This window comes from Mustela putorius, unplaced genomic scaffold (assembly GCF_011764305.1).
Source record: "Mustela putorius furo isolate JIRA1106 unplaced genomic scaffold, ASM1176430v1.1 tig00000095_pilon_pilon_pilon, whole genome shotgun sequence".
In the NCBI taxonomy this organism is placed as follows: Eukaryota; Metazoa; Chordata; class Mammalia; order Carnivora; family Mustelidae; genus Mustela; species Mustela putorius.
Genome location: NW_025421280.1, coordinates 1332602 through 1349367, shown reverse-complemented (window position 1 = coordinate 1349367; position 16766 = coordinate 1332602). Strand labels below are relative to the sequence as shown.

The following is a 16766-nucleotide window of genomic DNA, read 5'->3' as shown; positions in this document are numbered from 1 at the left end:
TTCCTGCTCTAGCAATTCCTGCAAGGTTTGCTGGTTCAGAAGGACAGCCTTGACATTAACTCCATTTGCCTTAAAGTCACCTGTCAAAGTAGTGGTTCCTTCAGTCTAGAAATATGTCGCAGGATGTCATCAAAACTGCATAATAGCAGCATAACTAATTTCAATTTCTTTTGAAGAGCTGGGCATCTAAATTCAAGACAGAACATTTAAAAAAAAATGAGATAAACCCACCTATATAGTAAGCACAAAGGTAGAAAGGTTAAGAAACTAAGAGTCATGGAAAACAGCTCTGGAAACAGTTGTAATCTAAACCTAAATTGTGGAAAGAAAAAAAAAAAAAAAGAACAGGTTTCTGGGTGGCTCAGTTGGTTAAGCATCCAACTCTTGATGTCAGTTCAGCTCTTGATCTCGGGATTGTAAATTCAAGCCTCACACTGGGTTCTATGCTGGGTGTGGAGCCTACTTTTAAAAACAATCAATCAGGGACACCTGGGTGGCTCAGTTGGTTAAGCAGCTGCCTTCGGCTCAGGTCATGATCACAGCGTCCTGGGATCAAGTCCCACATTGGGCTCCTTGCTCAGCAGGGAGCCTGCTTCTCCCTCTGCCTCTGCCTGCCATTCTGTCTGTCTGTGCTCGCTCTCTCCCCCTCTCTCTCTGATAAATAAATAAAATCTTAAAAAAAACAACAACAACAATCAATCAATCAATCAATAAAATCGTGTTTAAAATTTTGTAATTCTACAGGTAAAATTTTACTTCAACTGTTCCACTATGAATACAGACTGTATCTCAATACCTGGTAGCTCAACTTCAAATAAATTTATCTTGATGTTGTTTTAACTGAAACTATGAGACTGTTTTTCCAATAGTTATTACTTAATATTCACAGTTCTGAATCATTCTTTGGATTTAGTTTAGTTTCAAACTGGACAAACTAAAATTGTACAATGAAGTCAGAAAGAAGAAATATATAGGAGGAAAGACAACTGGATTCCTCAAATGGCTCATAAAAGGAAAAAAATCAACCCAGTCCAACCAGCCTTATGAGTCCCTTCCAGCGCTTTGATATACTGATGAGGATGCCAAGGGAGAACAACCAGCCCTTTCAAAACCCTCCCTGTATTACAGTGAGTGCACGTTCACTGCTAAATGGTGTGCATATCAATAAAACGAAGTTATGCTTCTTTACATTTTAATCAATGCATAGTAAATATAATTTAGTAAAAATGATTGCATATCCATATCTACATGGAAGTTTATTGTGCATTAAAAGGTTACATGAGAATTTTTTTAAAGATTTTTTTATTTGGGGGCGCCTGGGTGGCTCAGTGGGTTAAGCCGCTGCCTTCGGCTCAGGTCATGATCTCAGGGTCCTGGGATCGAGTCCCATATCGGGCTCTCTGCTCAGCAGGGAGCCTGCTTCCTTCTCTCTCTCTCTGCCTGCCTCTCTGCCTACTTGTGATCTCTGTCTGTCAAATAAATAAATAAAATCTTTAAAAAAAAAAAAAGATTTTTTTTATTTGGGAGAGAGAGAGAGAGCACACAGAGGTAGAGTGGGAGAGAGAAGCAGACTCCCCGCTGAGAGAGAGCCCGATGTGGGGCTCAATCTCAGGACCCTGAGATATGACCTGAGCTGAAGGTAGACGCTTAACCAATTGAGCCACCCAGGTGCCCTAAGAATTTTGATTATGAAATTAAGATCTTAGAATTCTGGTCCCCAAATTCTTTTTTTTTTTTTTAAGGTTATTTATTTATTTGACAAAGAGAGAGATCACAAGTAGGCAGAGAGAAAAGGGGGAAGCAGGCTCCCCGCTGAGCAGAGAGCCCAATGTGGGGCTCGATCCCAGGGCCCTGAGACCATGACCTAAGCTGAAGGCAGAGGCTTAACCCACTGAGCCACCTAGGTGCCCCTGGTCCCAATTTCTAAAAGGATAAAGAAAGATCATTAAAAAGTCACATATACATAATCTTTGTGCAGTTCTGGTTAATTTCTCTGCAATGTAAAAATGATAACAAGTGTTCTGTGTGGATACAAGTGTTCTGTGTGGAACAGTTACACAGCCCATGGTCAGTCATGGGGGTCGTGGATCTGCTTGCTCCTGGTATTTGATACTTAATCTGAATATGTTTCCATGTGTCAAAAGAGGAGAGAATTCTTAAGAACTGCTATGGGAAGGAAATGAGCCAATGACCATGTAAACTTTACAGATGACAAGGGAAGAAGGACAAGAAGTGAGACAGGATCAAGGGTCCCAGGTGCTTCTCCCTTGCTACCTGAGAAACATCTGCCCCCATACTTCTTCCTTCTCCACACCACTGCAAGCACTCCTGTTCAGACCATATTACCTGCCCCTAAACTACTTGGCTTCAGGTAAGAATCGTAGTCTCCTCTCTTGTCTGTGCCACTAATCTCACCCCCCTTCAGTGACTCTATCCTCTGTGTTGCTGCTGGATGCATCTGACTTTGTGAGCCCGTCACAGACCAACACCACGCTCTGCAGTGGTCCCTCAGTGCATAAGGCCCAGTCTCTTCAGCAAGGCACTGTAGACTCTCCACAATCCTGCCCCAATACACCATTCACACCTCTTCCCCACAGTCCCCCTCCACAACCCAAGCCTTCCAGACAAACTAGAGTACTGGCCATTTCTTGGACCTAACTCTTACTTTCCTCTACCTGCTTTCCTTACCTTCTACTTTCTCGTGGAATACCTTCCTTAATTTCTTTTCTAAGCCCTACACATTCTTTAAGTAGTAACTACCATGAAGCCTCCTTCATTAGGCCAGTGCTGTTTGCTTCCTCCATATCGAGCCCTCCCTTCTACTCAAAAGCACCCTGCTGGTGTCACAAACAGGTATGGTACTAGAATCCTGCGCTTCATCCCCTCTACCCTGACCAGATTCTGGCTGACAAGAGCAACACAGGTAAGTGGAAAGAAAAATAAGGGTTCCACCTTGTTTTTGTTTTTTAAGGTTCCTGGGCATAGTTACTTAGGTAATGCAAGATATGTCCTACCTCCTTCTGCTACTCCTGGAACACACAAGGTTGAGACTCAGCCTCAAGCTGGGACTGAAAGAGCAGAGGTCTGGTGCAAGCCCTCAATGCAGCTGGAAACTGGCAGGGGCAAGAGGGTGTGAGAGAAACCGGCTGGCACTGGGAATGCTTGAGAGTCGAAATGGAAAAACTTTAGGGTCCACACAGGTGGACTTGTGCACTCAGCCATGCCATTGCTCTTAGGGTTTTAATTATAACCTCTACTTCATTGTTAATTCTTCCACTTTTGAAAAATTTTTTCTTAAAGATCATTGCTTTCTCATTCTTTGCAAATTCCCCAAAATGGCAATGCTACAGATCCACATGGCATCAACAGGCTACAGATGGGGGCATGTATCTCTCCAGCTCACACAGGCCTCATTACTCCCCACTGTCTTAAACCCTGCCATTGTCGCTCCCTCATCCATTTGGAAAAGTAGGCATCTCAGTTCACTTCCCCTAATGCTGAGAGACCCACTCTTATGGCTACCGGCTAGATAAGCTACATTTCACCCTACGGGGAGGAGAGGAAAAAGCTGAAATGATCCCCTTCAACACTGGCCAGTATTTAGGACAGAAGGCAGCAAAAGACCTCTGCTCACTCTTGAAAATCTCTCTTCCAACCTTCTAGATACATATATCTAGAGCAAGGGTAGACACATTTTTTTCTGTAAAGATCCAGAGAATATGTATTTCGGCCTGCAGACTACATAATATGATTCAACTGCTCAACTCAGTCATCATATCCCAAAAGTAGCCATAAACAATATGTAAGTGAACTAGCATGAATGTAATCCAATAAAGCTTTATTTGTGGGCATTAAAATCTGAATTTCATATAATTTACATTGTGTCATCAAACACTATTTTGATTTTTTTTGTTCAACATTTAAAGATGTAAAAAGCATTTTTGGCTCAGAGGTCATACCAGATGCATTTGGATTTGGCCTGTGAGTCTAGTTATTTTCCTAAGGGACTTCCTCCTTTGTATCTTATATTCATATTTTGAATCTTTCCTTTGTCTTACCATTACTGTTATATAATAAACTCCTTAAAAGCTAAGGCCAACTCATATATATTCCTATAACTCTTTGCTGATTCTTTTATGATACCCGCACAGAAAAGGAATTTGATTTATGTATGTTGCATAAATGTCTCCAGCTTGTGATTTTTCAGTATTAATTCCTATTTAAAGGAACTCTAAATTGCAAGAATATAATTCTTCCATGTTTTCCAGATAATGTATGAAGTACTATTCAATGAACTTCATCCAGGCCCTTCACTACTACTCTGCAACGGGACCTAGATTCATTACGGTCAAATAAAACTTTTCCTCTTTTTTCTCCCAAATTTATCTTAAATATATACAATTTTCTGCCTTTATCCCCTTAAGTAAAAAGTAAACTTAAAGTTACTTCCTTAAAAATTCAGATCAGTAAAAACAATCTCAAAACTGACTTTAGATTTATTAAATGAGGCACTAACTATAGAAAAAAAAATATTTAAGCCATAGTATCAAACCACATAGCTAATCTGGTTTTCCAGATTGTTGTGCTCCAAAACTGCAGAAATTAACAAAACTTATCTTAAATAGTATTGGAAATGTAATGCACATTTCAAATGACTATCTATGAGTAAATATTTGAGATCAGCTGAATTTGAGCTATACCCACCAATAAGCATTACCATGTAACTCAAATTTCCAAAGAATACTAACACAAATATTTCAAGTAATTTTTTTTGGTAGCAGAATAACCACAGGCTCTTAATCACCTCTGGCAATTAAAAGGCAATTTATTATTTGTAAACTATACAGGAAATGCTGCCCCCTACAGAGTATCTTAAAAGAACAAAGAATGTTTTATACAAATGTAACCCAGAAATTACCGTGAGAGCAACTTTTTAAAATTCTAGTGGTTCACAGGATTATTAGAGGAAAAAGGAATTCTATGGGGATGACTGAAATTTCATTTTCCTCACCTTAATGTTTATGCTCATATACAATATCCTTCTATACAGGAGTGTATGTATAAATCCACAAAGGTCCAATGACAAATAATACAGATAAATAGAAAGAAGCTGACAATTGAAGAAACTGTAAAACAGATTTTGGGTCTGAGGAAAAGAACAGAATACAAGGAATTTACTTTGCCACATGGCAGGACAATTCAGGAAGAGAGAAGCCAAGGACTGGCTCAGTCATGACCACACGGCAGAGCCCTGTCCTCCTCTTACTCACTTCAGCTGCAGCGCACATGCTCTGGGGCTCGGAAGCCCTCCTTTCCTGGAGAAGCTGGGATATAAGTGGTTAGCAGAAACAGGCACAAATGGCACTTCAATATTTTATTTGAATTCCGTGCTATTTAAATTTCCTGAAAGCACTAGGATTGCTCCCTTCTTAGAAACATTTTAACTGCAATGGGGAATTGACTAGGAAATAAAAAGCTCAAGAATAATTCAGGACAGGAAGAGAATAGAGAATAAGAATTTCCTCCTAAATAGGGAGCGGAGAATTAAAGGATAATAACAAAGAAGTAGAGAAATTCTGGGAAACCAGTTAAGACACATAGGAAAGGGAACTAGATATAGAGGCTGTAGGGTAGGTCTCAGGATCAGAGTCTATCTACTCGAAATTGTCATTGATGAAACCACACTGTTCCATGAACTTCTTCAGGCTGTTCACTCATAGTATTTAGAATACATCCCCCTACCCTCCTGTGCCAGAATACCACTCATCCTTCAAGTCCCAATTCAAATCTCATGCCTTCAATGAAGCTTTCTCGAATTCCTGGTGAAATAGCACCTCTCCTTTTCTGAACTACTTTATCCACATTTCGCATATGGTACTCACCATTGTCTACTAGGTATTTTGTTTTTGACGGATATCTTAGCTCCCCTATAAGCAGAGTACACAAGTCTAATCGTTCTTTGCATAGCTCTCTTATTTACGGGGTACTCTGCACATAATAAATCACGTTTTAGTAGGTACTGACAAAACACTACCGAATGGATAAATACATGAACTCGTCAACCAACTAACAAGTACTTTAGAATGACAGGAAACTGGAGTAGGAACTGGGAATCAAAAGTCAAAACAGCCGAGCCTCCCCTCTGTATGAGGTTACATGTTTGAAATGACAACTTGAAGGCTAGTCCATTACCTTAACTTTATAGTTTCATCCCATGTATTTCTCCTCTGAACTTCTAACAAATGAAATTAAATATATATATATACACACACATATGTACACATGTATATATATATATAACTATTATATAATTGCACACCCCCACATGAGAATTTAAGCTGAGTTGCACCTCCCCTGTTCACGAGTATACCTCCAGACCCAGCTTGGCACCTTGACACAGTAAGCACTCAACATTGGTGAATAACTTGAAAAATAATTTTTCATAATGTATTTAAAGAGTAAAAATTAGATGGTCTAACAGTTCTTTAAAATGTCCATAATTGGGAACTCATAAAAATTAAATACAGATGGAGCACCTGGGTTGCTCAGTTGATTGAGCATCCGACTCTTGATTTCAGCTCAGGTCAGGATTTCAGGATTGTGAGGTTGAACCTCATATTGGACTCTGTGCTGGGGGTGGAGCCTGCTTGAGATTCTCTCCCTCTGGCCCCCTCAGCCCCTCTCCAACTTCCCCCAACCCTCTCTAGTGCAGGAGATCACATACTCTCTCTCTTAAAAACAAACGAAAACAAATAAACAACTAAATACAGATAAATATCAACACTGGAAAATCTTAGTGATTTCATGTTTCAGTTTTCAAATTGGGGGTAATTTCTATAAGTCAATACAAATAACGTGCTAGGAGCACCTGGGTAGCTCAGTGGGTTAAAGCCTCTGCCTTCGGCTCAGATCATGATCTCAGGGTCCTGGAATTGCGCCCCACATCGGGCTCTCTGCTCAGTGGGGAGCCTATTTCCCCCCCCCCCTCTGTCAAATAAATAAAATCTTAAAAAAAATAATGACTTGCTAAACTGACTTTAGGCTAAACAGAATTCAAATGCTAAAAACCAATTCATCTCCAAGGTTGAATGAGAACTCAGAATTCATACAACACACCTGCCATATCCCTATTTCCTGGACACTTATTTTTCTTAAAGAAAAGGAGCACCCAAGCCTTGTGCTATGGCTCTTCTTGTCTTCCACACTGACTGTGCTATATCTATCTACAGCAAGTAGACAGATATATCAAGTAAGACAGTCATTTCTAAAAAACTGATTATTAAGCCCAATAAAGTCTAATATGTAAGCAATATTAATGATATGATACAAACCCAGCTTTTAGTTGGTAACAAGAATTAATATTGTGAAGGCTATTCCTTGGGTTACAGCCTGTCATGCAGCTTCTAGTCATCAGACCCCAAAGGTTTATAGAAAGGTAGATTTCTGTTAGCCTTAAAAACAAAACAGAACCCAGAGCACCTGGCTGGCTCTTGTCAGTAGGGCATGGGACTCTTGATCTCTAAGGGTTTGAGATTGAACCCGTGTTGGGCAGACAGACTACTTAAAAATAAGATCTTTGAAAAATAAAACAAAACAAAAAACACAGAATCAAAAAAACTTATTTCAAACATGTGTTTTCATTAGCCAAAAAAAAAAAAAGAAAAAAATTTATACAACTGTCTGAATAAGAATTACAATGTTTTCCACAAAATGGTGAATAAACTTAAAATACTGAATTATAGTGGTTAAGAGCCCACACTTTAAAAAAACAAACTTTTGGGCGCCTGGGTGGCTCAGTAGGTTAAGCCACTGCCTTCGGCTCAGGTCATGATCTCAGGGTCCTGGGATCGAGTCCCACATCGGGCTCTCTGCTCGGCAGGGAGCCTGCTTCCTCCTCTCTCTCTCTGCCTGCCTCTCTGCTTACTTGTGATCTCTCTCTCTCTGTCAAATAAATAAATAAATAAATAAATCTTTAAAAAAAAAAATAAAAAAACAAACTTTTTATGAAGCAGAATCATGTGCAAAAAGAGACCACAAGATGGTGAAGTGCCATCTATGTGTCACCCATCTTCAAGGAGGTACCAAGGTGTGGTCAACCTTGTTTCACCTTCACCTTGCCCATTTACCCCCAAACTTCCGTGGATTACTCCAAAATAAACTCCTGGCTTCATATAATTTCATTTATAACCATTTCAACACTTCAAAAGCTACAAACTTTGAGTCAAACAGATCTGGCATCAAATCCAGGCTCTACCAACTAATGGCTTTGTGACCCTGGGCAAGTGACTGAACTTCTCAAGCCTGACTTCTACCTACAAAACCGGGAAAATAATCCTAACTTCACAGGATTAGAGTATGCACGGGACAAAATGAGATAAGGTTTCTGAAGAATGGAGACCAGCGCTGGCCCACAGGAAATCGTGAATGTGGGAGCTGTGGTGATTATGACTGTACTAGCAAAGTAAGAAAGGACTCTTGGGGCCTTGTTTCCAATGAGCTCTACAAAGGACAAAGCAAATAACAAGCATATGCATATTTTAAGAAAAGACGCCAACCTCTCTATGTTAAACTTACAAAGACCAACAAAAATCTGATGATTATGACCCCCTCAGCCCAACACTGACCTCTAGGAATTTAAGCAAAAGAGGTCCAGAAGAGCTCTTTGGATAAAACTGTAGTGCTATGGGGTTTCAACCACCCTGGGCAGGCGGGAAGGGGTGGTGGCGCAGGGAGAGCTACTTTCCTGTTACCCTAAACCAAAAGAAAGGGAGTTTTAAGTGGTGCCCATAGAAAGTATAAGCAACCACCCCTAGAAATTGTAGGGTACAGAGACTAGTGTCTGAGCCACACCTGATAAAAGCTCCCTATCAAGAAGCAGGAAGGCCCACTCTGGAAGCAAGCAGTATTTCCTACAAAAGCCAAGTGGGCCCCCCCCTCTCCCCAGGGCTGGCTTCCCAACCTGAGGCAGGCCCGAGATGGGGAAAGGAGGATTTACTTTTTTAATCAAGTTCAAAGGGGACATTTTAAGTACTTAAAAGAGACTCTTATAATTTAAAGTGATATAAAAATTTACAGAATATCTATTATATAAGACAGGTAGGTGTGTATGTGGTATGATATTTATAGGATATATATTCCATCCAGAAACAATAAAAGAACAGACAGAATGAGTTCAAAGAGAGAACTGAGAGAAAAAACAAAGTTGTTTCCCATGATGTTCAGCACCTTCAATATAATAGTTGCATTATATGTTCAAAAGCTGAGCAATAGCAGAGTGAGGAATGCTATCATAAAGAAAAATTAAATGCAGATATCAGTAGGAATAATAAACTGTATGAAGTATATAACCAAATATTAAACTATGTCACTTCTTTTTTTTTTTTTAAAGATTTTTTTTTATTTATTTGACAGAGAGAGAGAAATCACAAGTAAGCAGAGAGGCAGGCAGAGAGAAAGGGAGGAAGCAGGCTCCCTGCGGAGCAGAGAGCCCGAGGTGGGGCTCGATCCCAGGACCCTGGGATCATGACCTGAGCTGAAGGCAGAGGCTTTAACCCACTGAGCCACCCATGCGCCCCTAAACTATGTCACTTCTAAACAGAGTAAAATTTCAAGACATATTAGAAAAGCTGCTATTTTTATCTCTTTTTTCATTTATTGTCAGTGAGTACTGCAGCTAAGCAATGCTTCCATCAAGGACTCTACCCGCTTCTTCCTGAAAGAATGGAACTAGGGGGAGAAAGTGAAAGGTGCTCAAAACATGAGACAGAGAAAAGGGAGGATGATCATGCGGCCCAAGATCACTGTCCAGGGGCAGAAACTCCATGCACAAGGTACTGTGTTAAGCACTAGAACAGTACTTAAAGGGGTAAAGCGGGTTTTCTGCCCTTAAAGGAATTTGGATTAGACATGTAGCAACAGCGAGAGATCAATGTACAGTCTTTAGGAAGTGAGGAAGAGGAGGGAGAAGGAACACAACATTGAGAATAGCCCAGGGCCCACAAAAGAATTCTTGCGAAGGCTACTGTGAAGTCAGGAAAAGCAAATTCATGGTTATTTTAAAAACTCAAAACTTAAAAAAAAAATGAAATAAAAACTTAGACCTTAGTCAACCCATTATAATGAAATATTCTACAGATTCTGAAGACTTGCTACACTGGTTTTGAGAGCTCATTCCAGTTAAGATCAATATTTCTTAAGGGGGAGAGTTATTCGTTACTTTCAAACAATGGAAGCACTAAACTGACCTAATAAAAAGTGTGATCGCCGTGACTGCACTTGGAATTATAAGCAGGCACGATTTCATTCTTGGAAAATATTAAATGCCACAGAAGAGCTCCCCCTGCTTCGATTATGGAGTATCCAAACAAACGAGATTCCTCAATGGCAATAATGACACTCTTGTGCCATCCACCTGTACAAACACAGGTTACAACCCTCATCTAGAGTTGTCCTCCCCATAGCTGATGGTGTGAATTCTAGACAACTCAACTCTGTTTCAGCACTAACCACGACCCAAATTAGCCACAGAACATGCTGTGTACCATTAACAGAGGTTTAAGATGCATTTTCAACAGACAGACCTCCAGTGTGTTACCCAAGGTTTCCTGGAGCTCTCAAGACACAGCGGATAAGACTGTTTCTTGTCAGACTGACAATGATGAAAATATCTCAATTTCAATTCTCACCTACAAAAACTCACCTACAAAAACTATCTGAATAATTGATTACCATGTAAGTCAATGCAATCAAATTTATTTCTGGTTATGCAATCACAGAACTGATTACTTTTCAAATAAAAGTCCAGAGAACTAGATTATTTCCCAGAATAAAAAGTAGCAACCATGTGAGTGTGCACAAGCTTGCATACACACTCACGAACACACACGTAAACACACACACAGACATGGGGGTTTTGCCAGTTTTCCATCTGAAAACCATGATGTAACAGGATAATCGCAAACTCATTCTCATGGTTTAAACCTATGAATAATGCACAGATCATCTAACATGACTTAAATAAGAAATTAATTATGGTGACACATAACTCTAGTTCAACAACTAGTCATTTATAGTAGGTTGATGTTTCAAGGTAATTTTTTGCAATTCAAGAAATATCTTAGAAGGCAAGAGGAAATAACATGAGAAAACACAAAGCAGTTTCTTTCCCATCAATAAGTTAAAAAAGATCAATTTTTCAAAGGTAGTAGCTCTACAATCTTTAGAACAACTATCCTAAAACAGAGCTAACCTAATCCAAGTGGGTTAATAAAAGGGTAACTTTCATTTAACTATAATTCATTTTTAGAATTATTATCTACCTTAAAAGAATCTATTTCAAACATGACTTTTCCCCCCAGGATAAGAAGGCGATAGGTTACACAAAAGTCAAATAAAAACAGAGGTATACCTTTAAGAGGGACAAAACATTAGAGATGGGATTCTTCCTTTTAAGCCAATGATGTCACCTGGGTGGTAAAGGGAAAAGCTTCCTTACTTTCCTCTTCTTACTCTAAAGTCTGAAAACCTCAGAAGGACCTTTATCTAAGGACAAAGGAATGACCAAACCTCCCCAAGGAATATAAGAGATGACCAAAAAGGATGGAAAGCAACTTCTAAATAAATGTGCCTGAAATAATCCATACAAATGGATGCTACCTTCAAAGTCATTACCTTGGAAATTATATACTTAAACCAGTGATGCTGTTACAGTCACTCTGGAATATGTTTCAAACTCAAAATTCTCCATTTTCTTAAAACTAGCAAATATTTGTCTTTTCAACTTAGATTTGGCAATAGTCAAAAGTCCTCAGAGTAGCTGTGCTTTTCTTTGGAAAGCTTTTCCTGACTTCCCAAGTCCAGGAAGTTCTGGGCCCCTGCCTAATGATCACTATGTCCCCCAGCAGAGCTCTTTTCACTCTATAATGAAATTGGTTGTCAACAGTCCCCCTAGGAAAACTCTAAACTGCACAGTCCTAATATAGTGCCCAGAAAATTGCAGGCACCCAAAACTGAATGATGCAATCTACTATCACACAAAATGGTGTGGAATACTGTGTGTATCTCATCCACTGACCCGTCCAACATCTCTCAGGAAAGAGTACCACACTTCACTGTGATTGTATACCTGGAGAGAACTATTATTTTATATACCTGGGAGGAGAAGTGATTGAATGTGATGATTTTCACTGCTCATTTATGCTTAGAAAAGCAAAAATCACGACATCGTCACAAACTAGTAACTTTTCCACTCTCAAATCTGCAGGCATCAGATTATCTTACCTAGTTGCAAGATCATTATAGTGTCTCTGTAGGCCTTCATCACCAACTTGAAGTGGCGATAAAGTGGGTAGCACAAAACTCGCCTTCCAAAAGATACCAGGATTTCATGAACATTAGTCCAAGTCTGTGAAGTAGAGTTTAAATAAGTAATCATTTCCATATTACATAAACAAAAGAACACAACGAAATACGAAACTACTCTCAATTAAAAACTCTTAAGTTTAGATCATCATGAAGCCATGCAAGACAGAAATACAAAACCATGAAATGAGATTCTTTTTATATACCTTACAATAAAATACTTAATTGAAGTCTTTGTAATTTCTCATACTTTATCAAGGTATCACAAATGCTCCTCAAAAATCACATATGCAGCAGGAAAGTTCTAAAAAGTCTTTTAAGAATTACAAATATGAATCTAAAACACATGGCACTAACAAAATGCAGATGCACATAAAAGACATTGTTAAATGATGTATGTTTCATGTTTTTGTCCTCTAGGACCATTCAAGATAGTGTAGATGAAAGATGTGGAACTCATCAGCAAAGTATGTTCACGGTCTCCCTCTTCTTCTTCTTCTTCTTTATTTATTTATTTATTTTTTTTTGGTGCTTTGGGCATGAGTAATACATGGTAAATACATGGCAGACAGAAATCACAAGTAGGTGGGGTGGGGGGAGGAGCAGGCTCCCCACTGAGAGACAGCCCAATGCAGGGCTTGATCCCAGGACCCTAAGATCATGACCTGAGCCGAAGGCCAGAAGCTTAACCCACTCAGTCACCAAAGCGCCTTGAAAAAAAAGTGTTTTATCTTAAAAAGTATCAAACAGATGGGGCGCCTGGGTGGCTCTGTGGGTTAAGCCACTGCCTTCGGCTCAGGTCATGATCTCAGGGTCCTGGGATCGAGTCCTGCATCGGGCTCTCTGCTCAGCAGGGAGCCTGCTTCCCTCTCTCTCTCTCTACCTGCCTCTCCATCTACTTGGGATTTCTCTCTGTCAAATAAATAAATAAAACCTTTAAAAAAAAAAAAAGTATCAAACAGAAACCACCAGCAACCCAAAACTTATGACACCACTAGGCAGTTTTGTGCAAAATTGTTTAACTGGGTTTTGATTAAAACTGTATCAAAAAAATGTAACCTACATATAAAACTTAGAATATAAAAAGTAAAACTAAGGAAGCAAAAGAATTTCCATCTGTATTAATCCTTAATGAGTGAGAGTTCTGATTAAGAATACCGAGTATCGGGCGCCTGGGTGGCTCAGTGGGTTAAGCCGCTGCCTTCAGCTCAGGTCATGATCTCAGAGTCCTGGGATCGAGTCCCACATCGGGCTCTCTGCTCAGCAGAGAGCCTGCTTCCCCCCCCCCCCTCTGGCTGCCTCTCCATCTACTTGTGATTTCTCTCTGTCAAATTAATAAATAAAATCTTTAAAAAAAAAAAAAGAATACCGAGTATCTGACAAAAAACAGTTTATATCTAAAAAGAATTACAAACTTTCTAAAAATTCTGCCAAAAATAACTCTTAACATTTCTGGCAATTCTAAGTTATCTCAAAAACAAGAAAAATTTCAAAGTAAAATCATAAGTGGGTGAATTTACTCATGCAGCCTTTCATAACTTCAACTACAAAATTACTTAGTCACCAACTACTTTGTTTTCAACCTAAATAACCAATGCAATCATCATAAAAACCGGTTTCTCCATTCGATGCTGATCATGGCAATAAGGAGAACTCAAGTGAAGTCTAGAGAGCAGTGCTCCTCCATCTTTAAGATGCATACGAATCCCTGGAGACCTTGCTACAGTTTCTGCTTCAGTGGGTCTGGACTGAGATTCTGTCTTTCTAACCAGCTCCCAGCGGAGGATGCTGGTCTAGTAGCTGGTTCATGGATCATTCTTTGGAGGAGCAAAATTCTCTGACAAAGGTGAATGTCTCAATTCCTTCTGACATCTTATCCATCATTTGAACAAAGTGTTGCCATGAAACAACCTTGATTTAAAACTTAACAATCTATTGTATCTAGGATTTAAACTTAAAAAAAAAAAACCAAAACCAAAACCTAGTTGATTTAATTGATGCAATTATCAGCTATTTAAACTGACACTTTTTTTTAATGCTAGTTTTTCTTTGTTTCTTTCTCTTTCTTTCCTCGTAATATCTACCCAACGCGGGGCTTGAACAGATGACTGCAAGATGAGGAGTCACGTGCTCCACTGAATGAGCTAGCCAGGTGCCCCTAATATGACACATTCTTCAAGTTTCTACTTTTAATTATGGTTTTGATGTTGAACAATTTGTTCAGAGCTAGTAAATTTTAAAATAGCATCCTTTGATAAAACTTACACAACTATTTTCTAGGAAACAGATATAAAAACAATGACTACTATAATAAAAGGATTATCAGCTCTGACCATATTAACTGTAGGGCTTATGATAAGTTAAACTTACATGATCTGAGTTTCCTCATCTGTGAAACAGCAATAATATTTATCTCACAGACTTATCGGAAGGAACAGGGGAGATAATATATATAAAACGCTTAACACGGTCCTTGATGGTCAGGAAATGGCAGCTAATAGAATTATGACTTAGGTTTGCTGCCCAATTTTGAGCTCTGAGCCCCAATATATGCCAACTTACAAATATGCTCTAACTCCACCCTAACTGTTCTCCCCAACATACCATGTGTGGTTTTTCCTCCAAAATGTGCTCTCCTTCTCCCAAATTCCACAACATCTTATCTAGCTTCATTCGTATACTATGATTAGCATTAGAGTTACAAATGCAATGAGAATGTTACTAAACGATGGGAAAAAAAATTGCATAATAAAGTTTCCACTTTCAAAAAGTCAAGGAATTCCTTGAATTACCCAAAATGAATGTAACAGAAAAATAACTTTTAAAACAAAATCTAAAAAATTGTGACTGAAAATCATACCTCGAACCAGCACAGTGTGGGACTCAGTTTTCTAATATTCCATGCAGATTCAACCTTTATTTGTTTTGGAGAAAAGAATACTGTCAATTCAGAGGTAAAGTCATTCCAAAATAAAGCAAATATACCCATTTATTCAACTAGTATCTCAGTAGCATTGACATACAGGAGAACTAAGAAGCATCCATGACTGAGGAAAAAATAATTGCTTTGCAGAAGCTATCAAAGGCAAGTTTCTGCCTACTTTCCTTGGGATTTCACAAAGTAAAGCTCTTCCACTGATAAGAGCACCAGAACATAAGAGCAAATAAGCAGAGGCTTTGAAACTAAAAATTAAAGCAAAGCGATGCTTCCTCAATTTCTGTCCTTCTCAACTAAGTTACTTGCCTCCCAAACATTCTAATCTGCCAAAGGACTCAAAGATAATGTTGAAGTGCTGACTGTGACACTTAAAAAGCTGCTCAAGAATTTGGCCTTTCAGAAAATGCTTGTGAGAGAATACGCACATTCTAGAGGTCTTAAAGTTGCAAGACTTCATGATGTCAAATATGTGAAGAATCAAAAATGGTAAATTTCATTGAGCATAACTAAATGCTCTCACTCATCTTCTTCAGCAATAACGTGAAGTACTTTCTTTGTCAAAGAAAATATTTTCCCCAATTACAGTATCCTTAAAAGATGAGTGGAAACAAAAATCATTTCCAGCAATATTATACTCCTGATACACTCATTAATATTCATTTTTGAGTCAAATGCAAATCTCAAGAGTCACCTTTGAAATTTTCAGAATCATAACAAGAGAAAATTTGGCACATATCAAATTATAATTCTAATACTATGCTAACGCTATGATGTTGAGAAAAGCAGATGCATAAATAATATGCTATGATGTTGAGAAAAGCAGATGCATAAATAATATGCATCATGACCCAATTTAAATACACATACACACAAGTACACAATGAAAGACTGGAAAAGATGTATCCCCTCTTAACACTAGCTATTTCTGATTGGCTGAGATTACAGGAAATTTTAATTATTTTCTTCATATGTATATTTCTCCTTTTATACTGATATGAATTATCTGTGCAATTTGTAAAAAAGGAAAGCATATGCTCAGCTGGAAAATAACCCTTGAGCAAGTATAATTATAAACAGCTGCAGGGGCACATTAACTGGAAAGACTTTTTTTGGCTATGCAGTCTTTTTTAAATATACAATCACTGATATAGGTAAGAAAGAAGCTTACTTACCTCTTCATTTACAAAATCAAATGTGAGTTAAGAAGAGATACAATAAATTTTATATTACTTAAAAATGATCATTTAAGAAATAATGTACTTTATAAAAGGCTTTACTATTACAAGATTTCTTTCAATAGCAAATAAAGATACAATTCAAGTTTTTTAAGAATGCGATTTACATTTAATATTTTCAGAAGCATAACTACTGTATAAATTGAGGGACACCTGCAGGTAAACGCTCAAATTCCCTTTTTTTTGGTAAAAAGCTATACCTTGCGTCTGCTAATGGACAGCTTGGACAAAGG

At 38.5% G+C, this 16766-nt stretch overlaps 1 protein-coding gene across 2 annotated transcripts in view; it reads right to left on the bottom strand.

Moving 5' to 3' along the window:
* SHQ1 (SHQ1, H/ACA ribonucleoprotein assembly factor) overlaps window positions 1-16766 on the bottom strand; it is a 102920-nt gene that overhangs the window by 49682 nt on the left and 36472 nt on the right. For both annotated transcript variants that reach the window (XM_004738366.3, XM_004738367.3), the window contains 2 exons: window positions 15221-15274; window positions 12280-12403 (listed from right to left, as the gene is read on the bottom strand). In XM_004738366.3, coding sequence (XP_004738423.1) covers window positions 12280-12403; window positions 15221-15274 — 178 coding nt within the window. The remainder of the gene's footprint in view (window positions 1-12279; window positions 12404-15220; window positions 15275-16766) is intronic.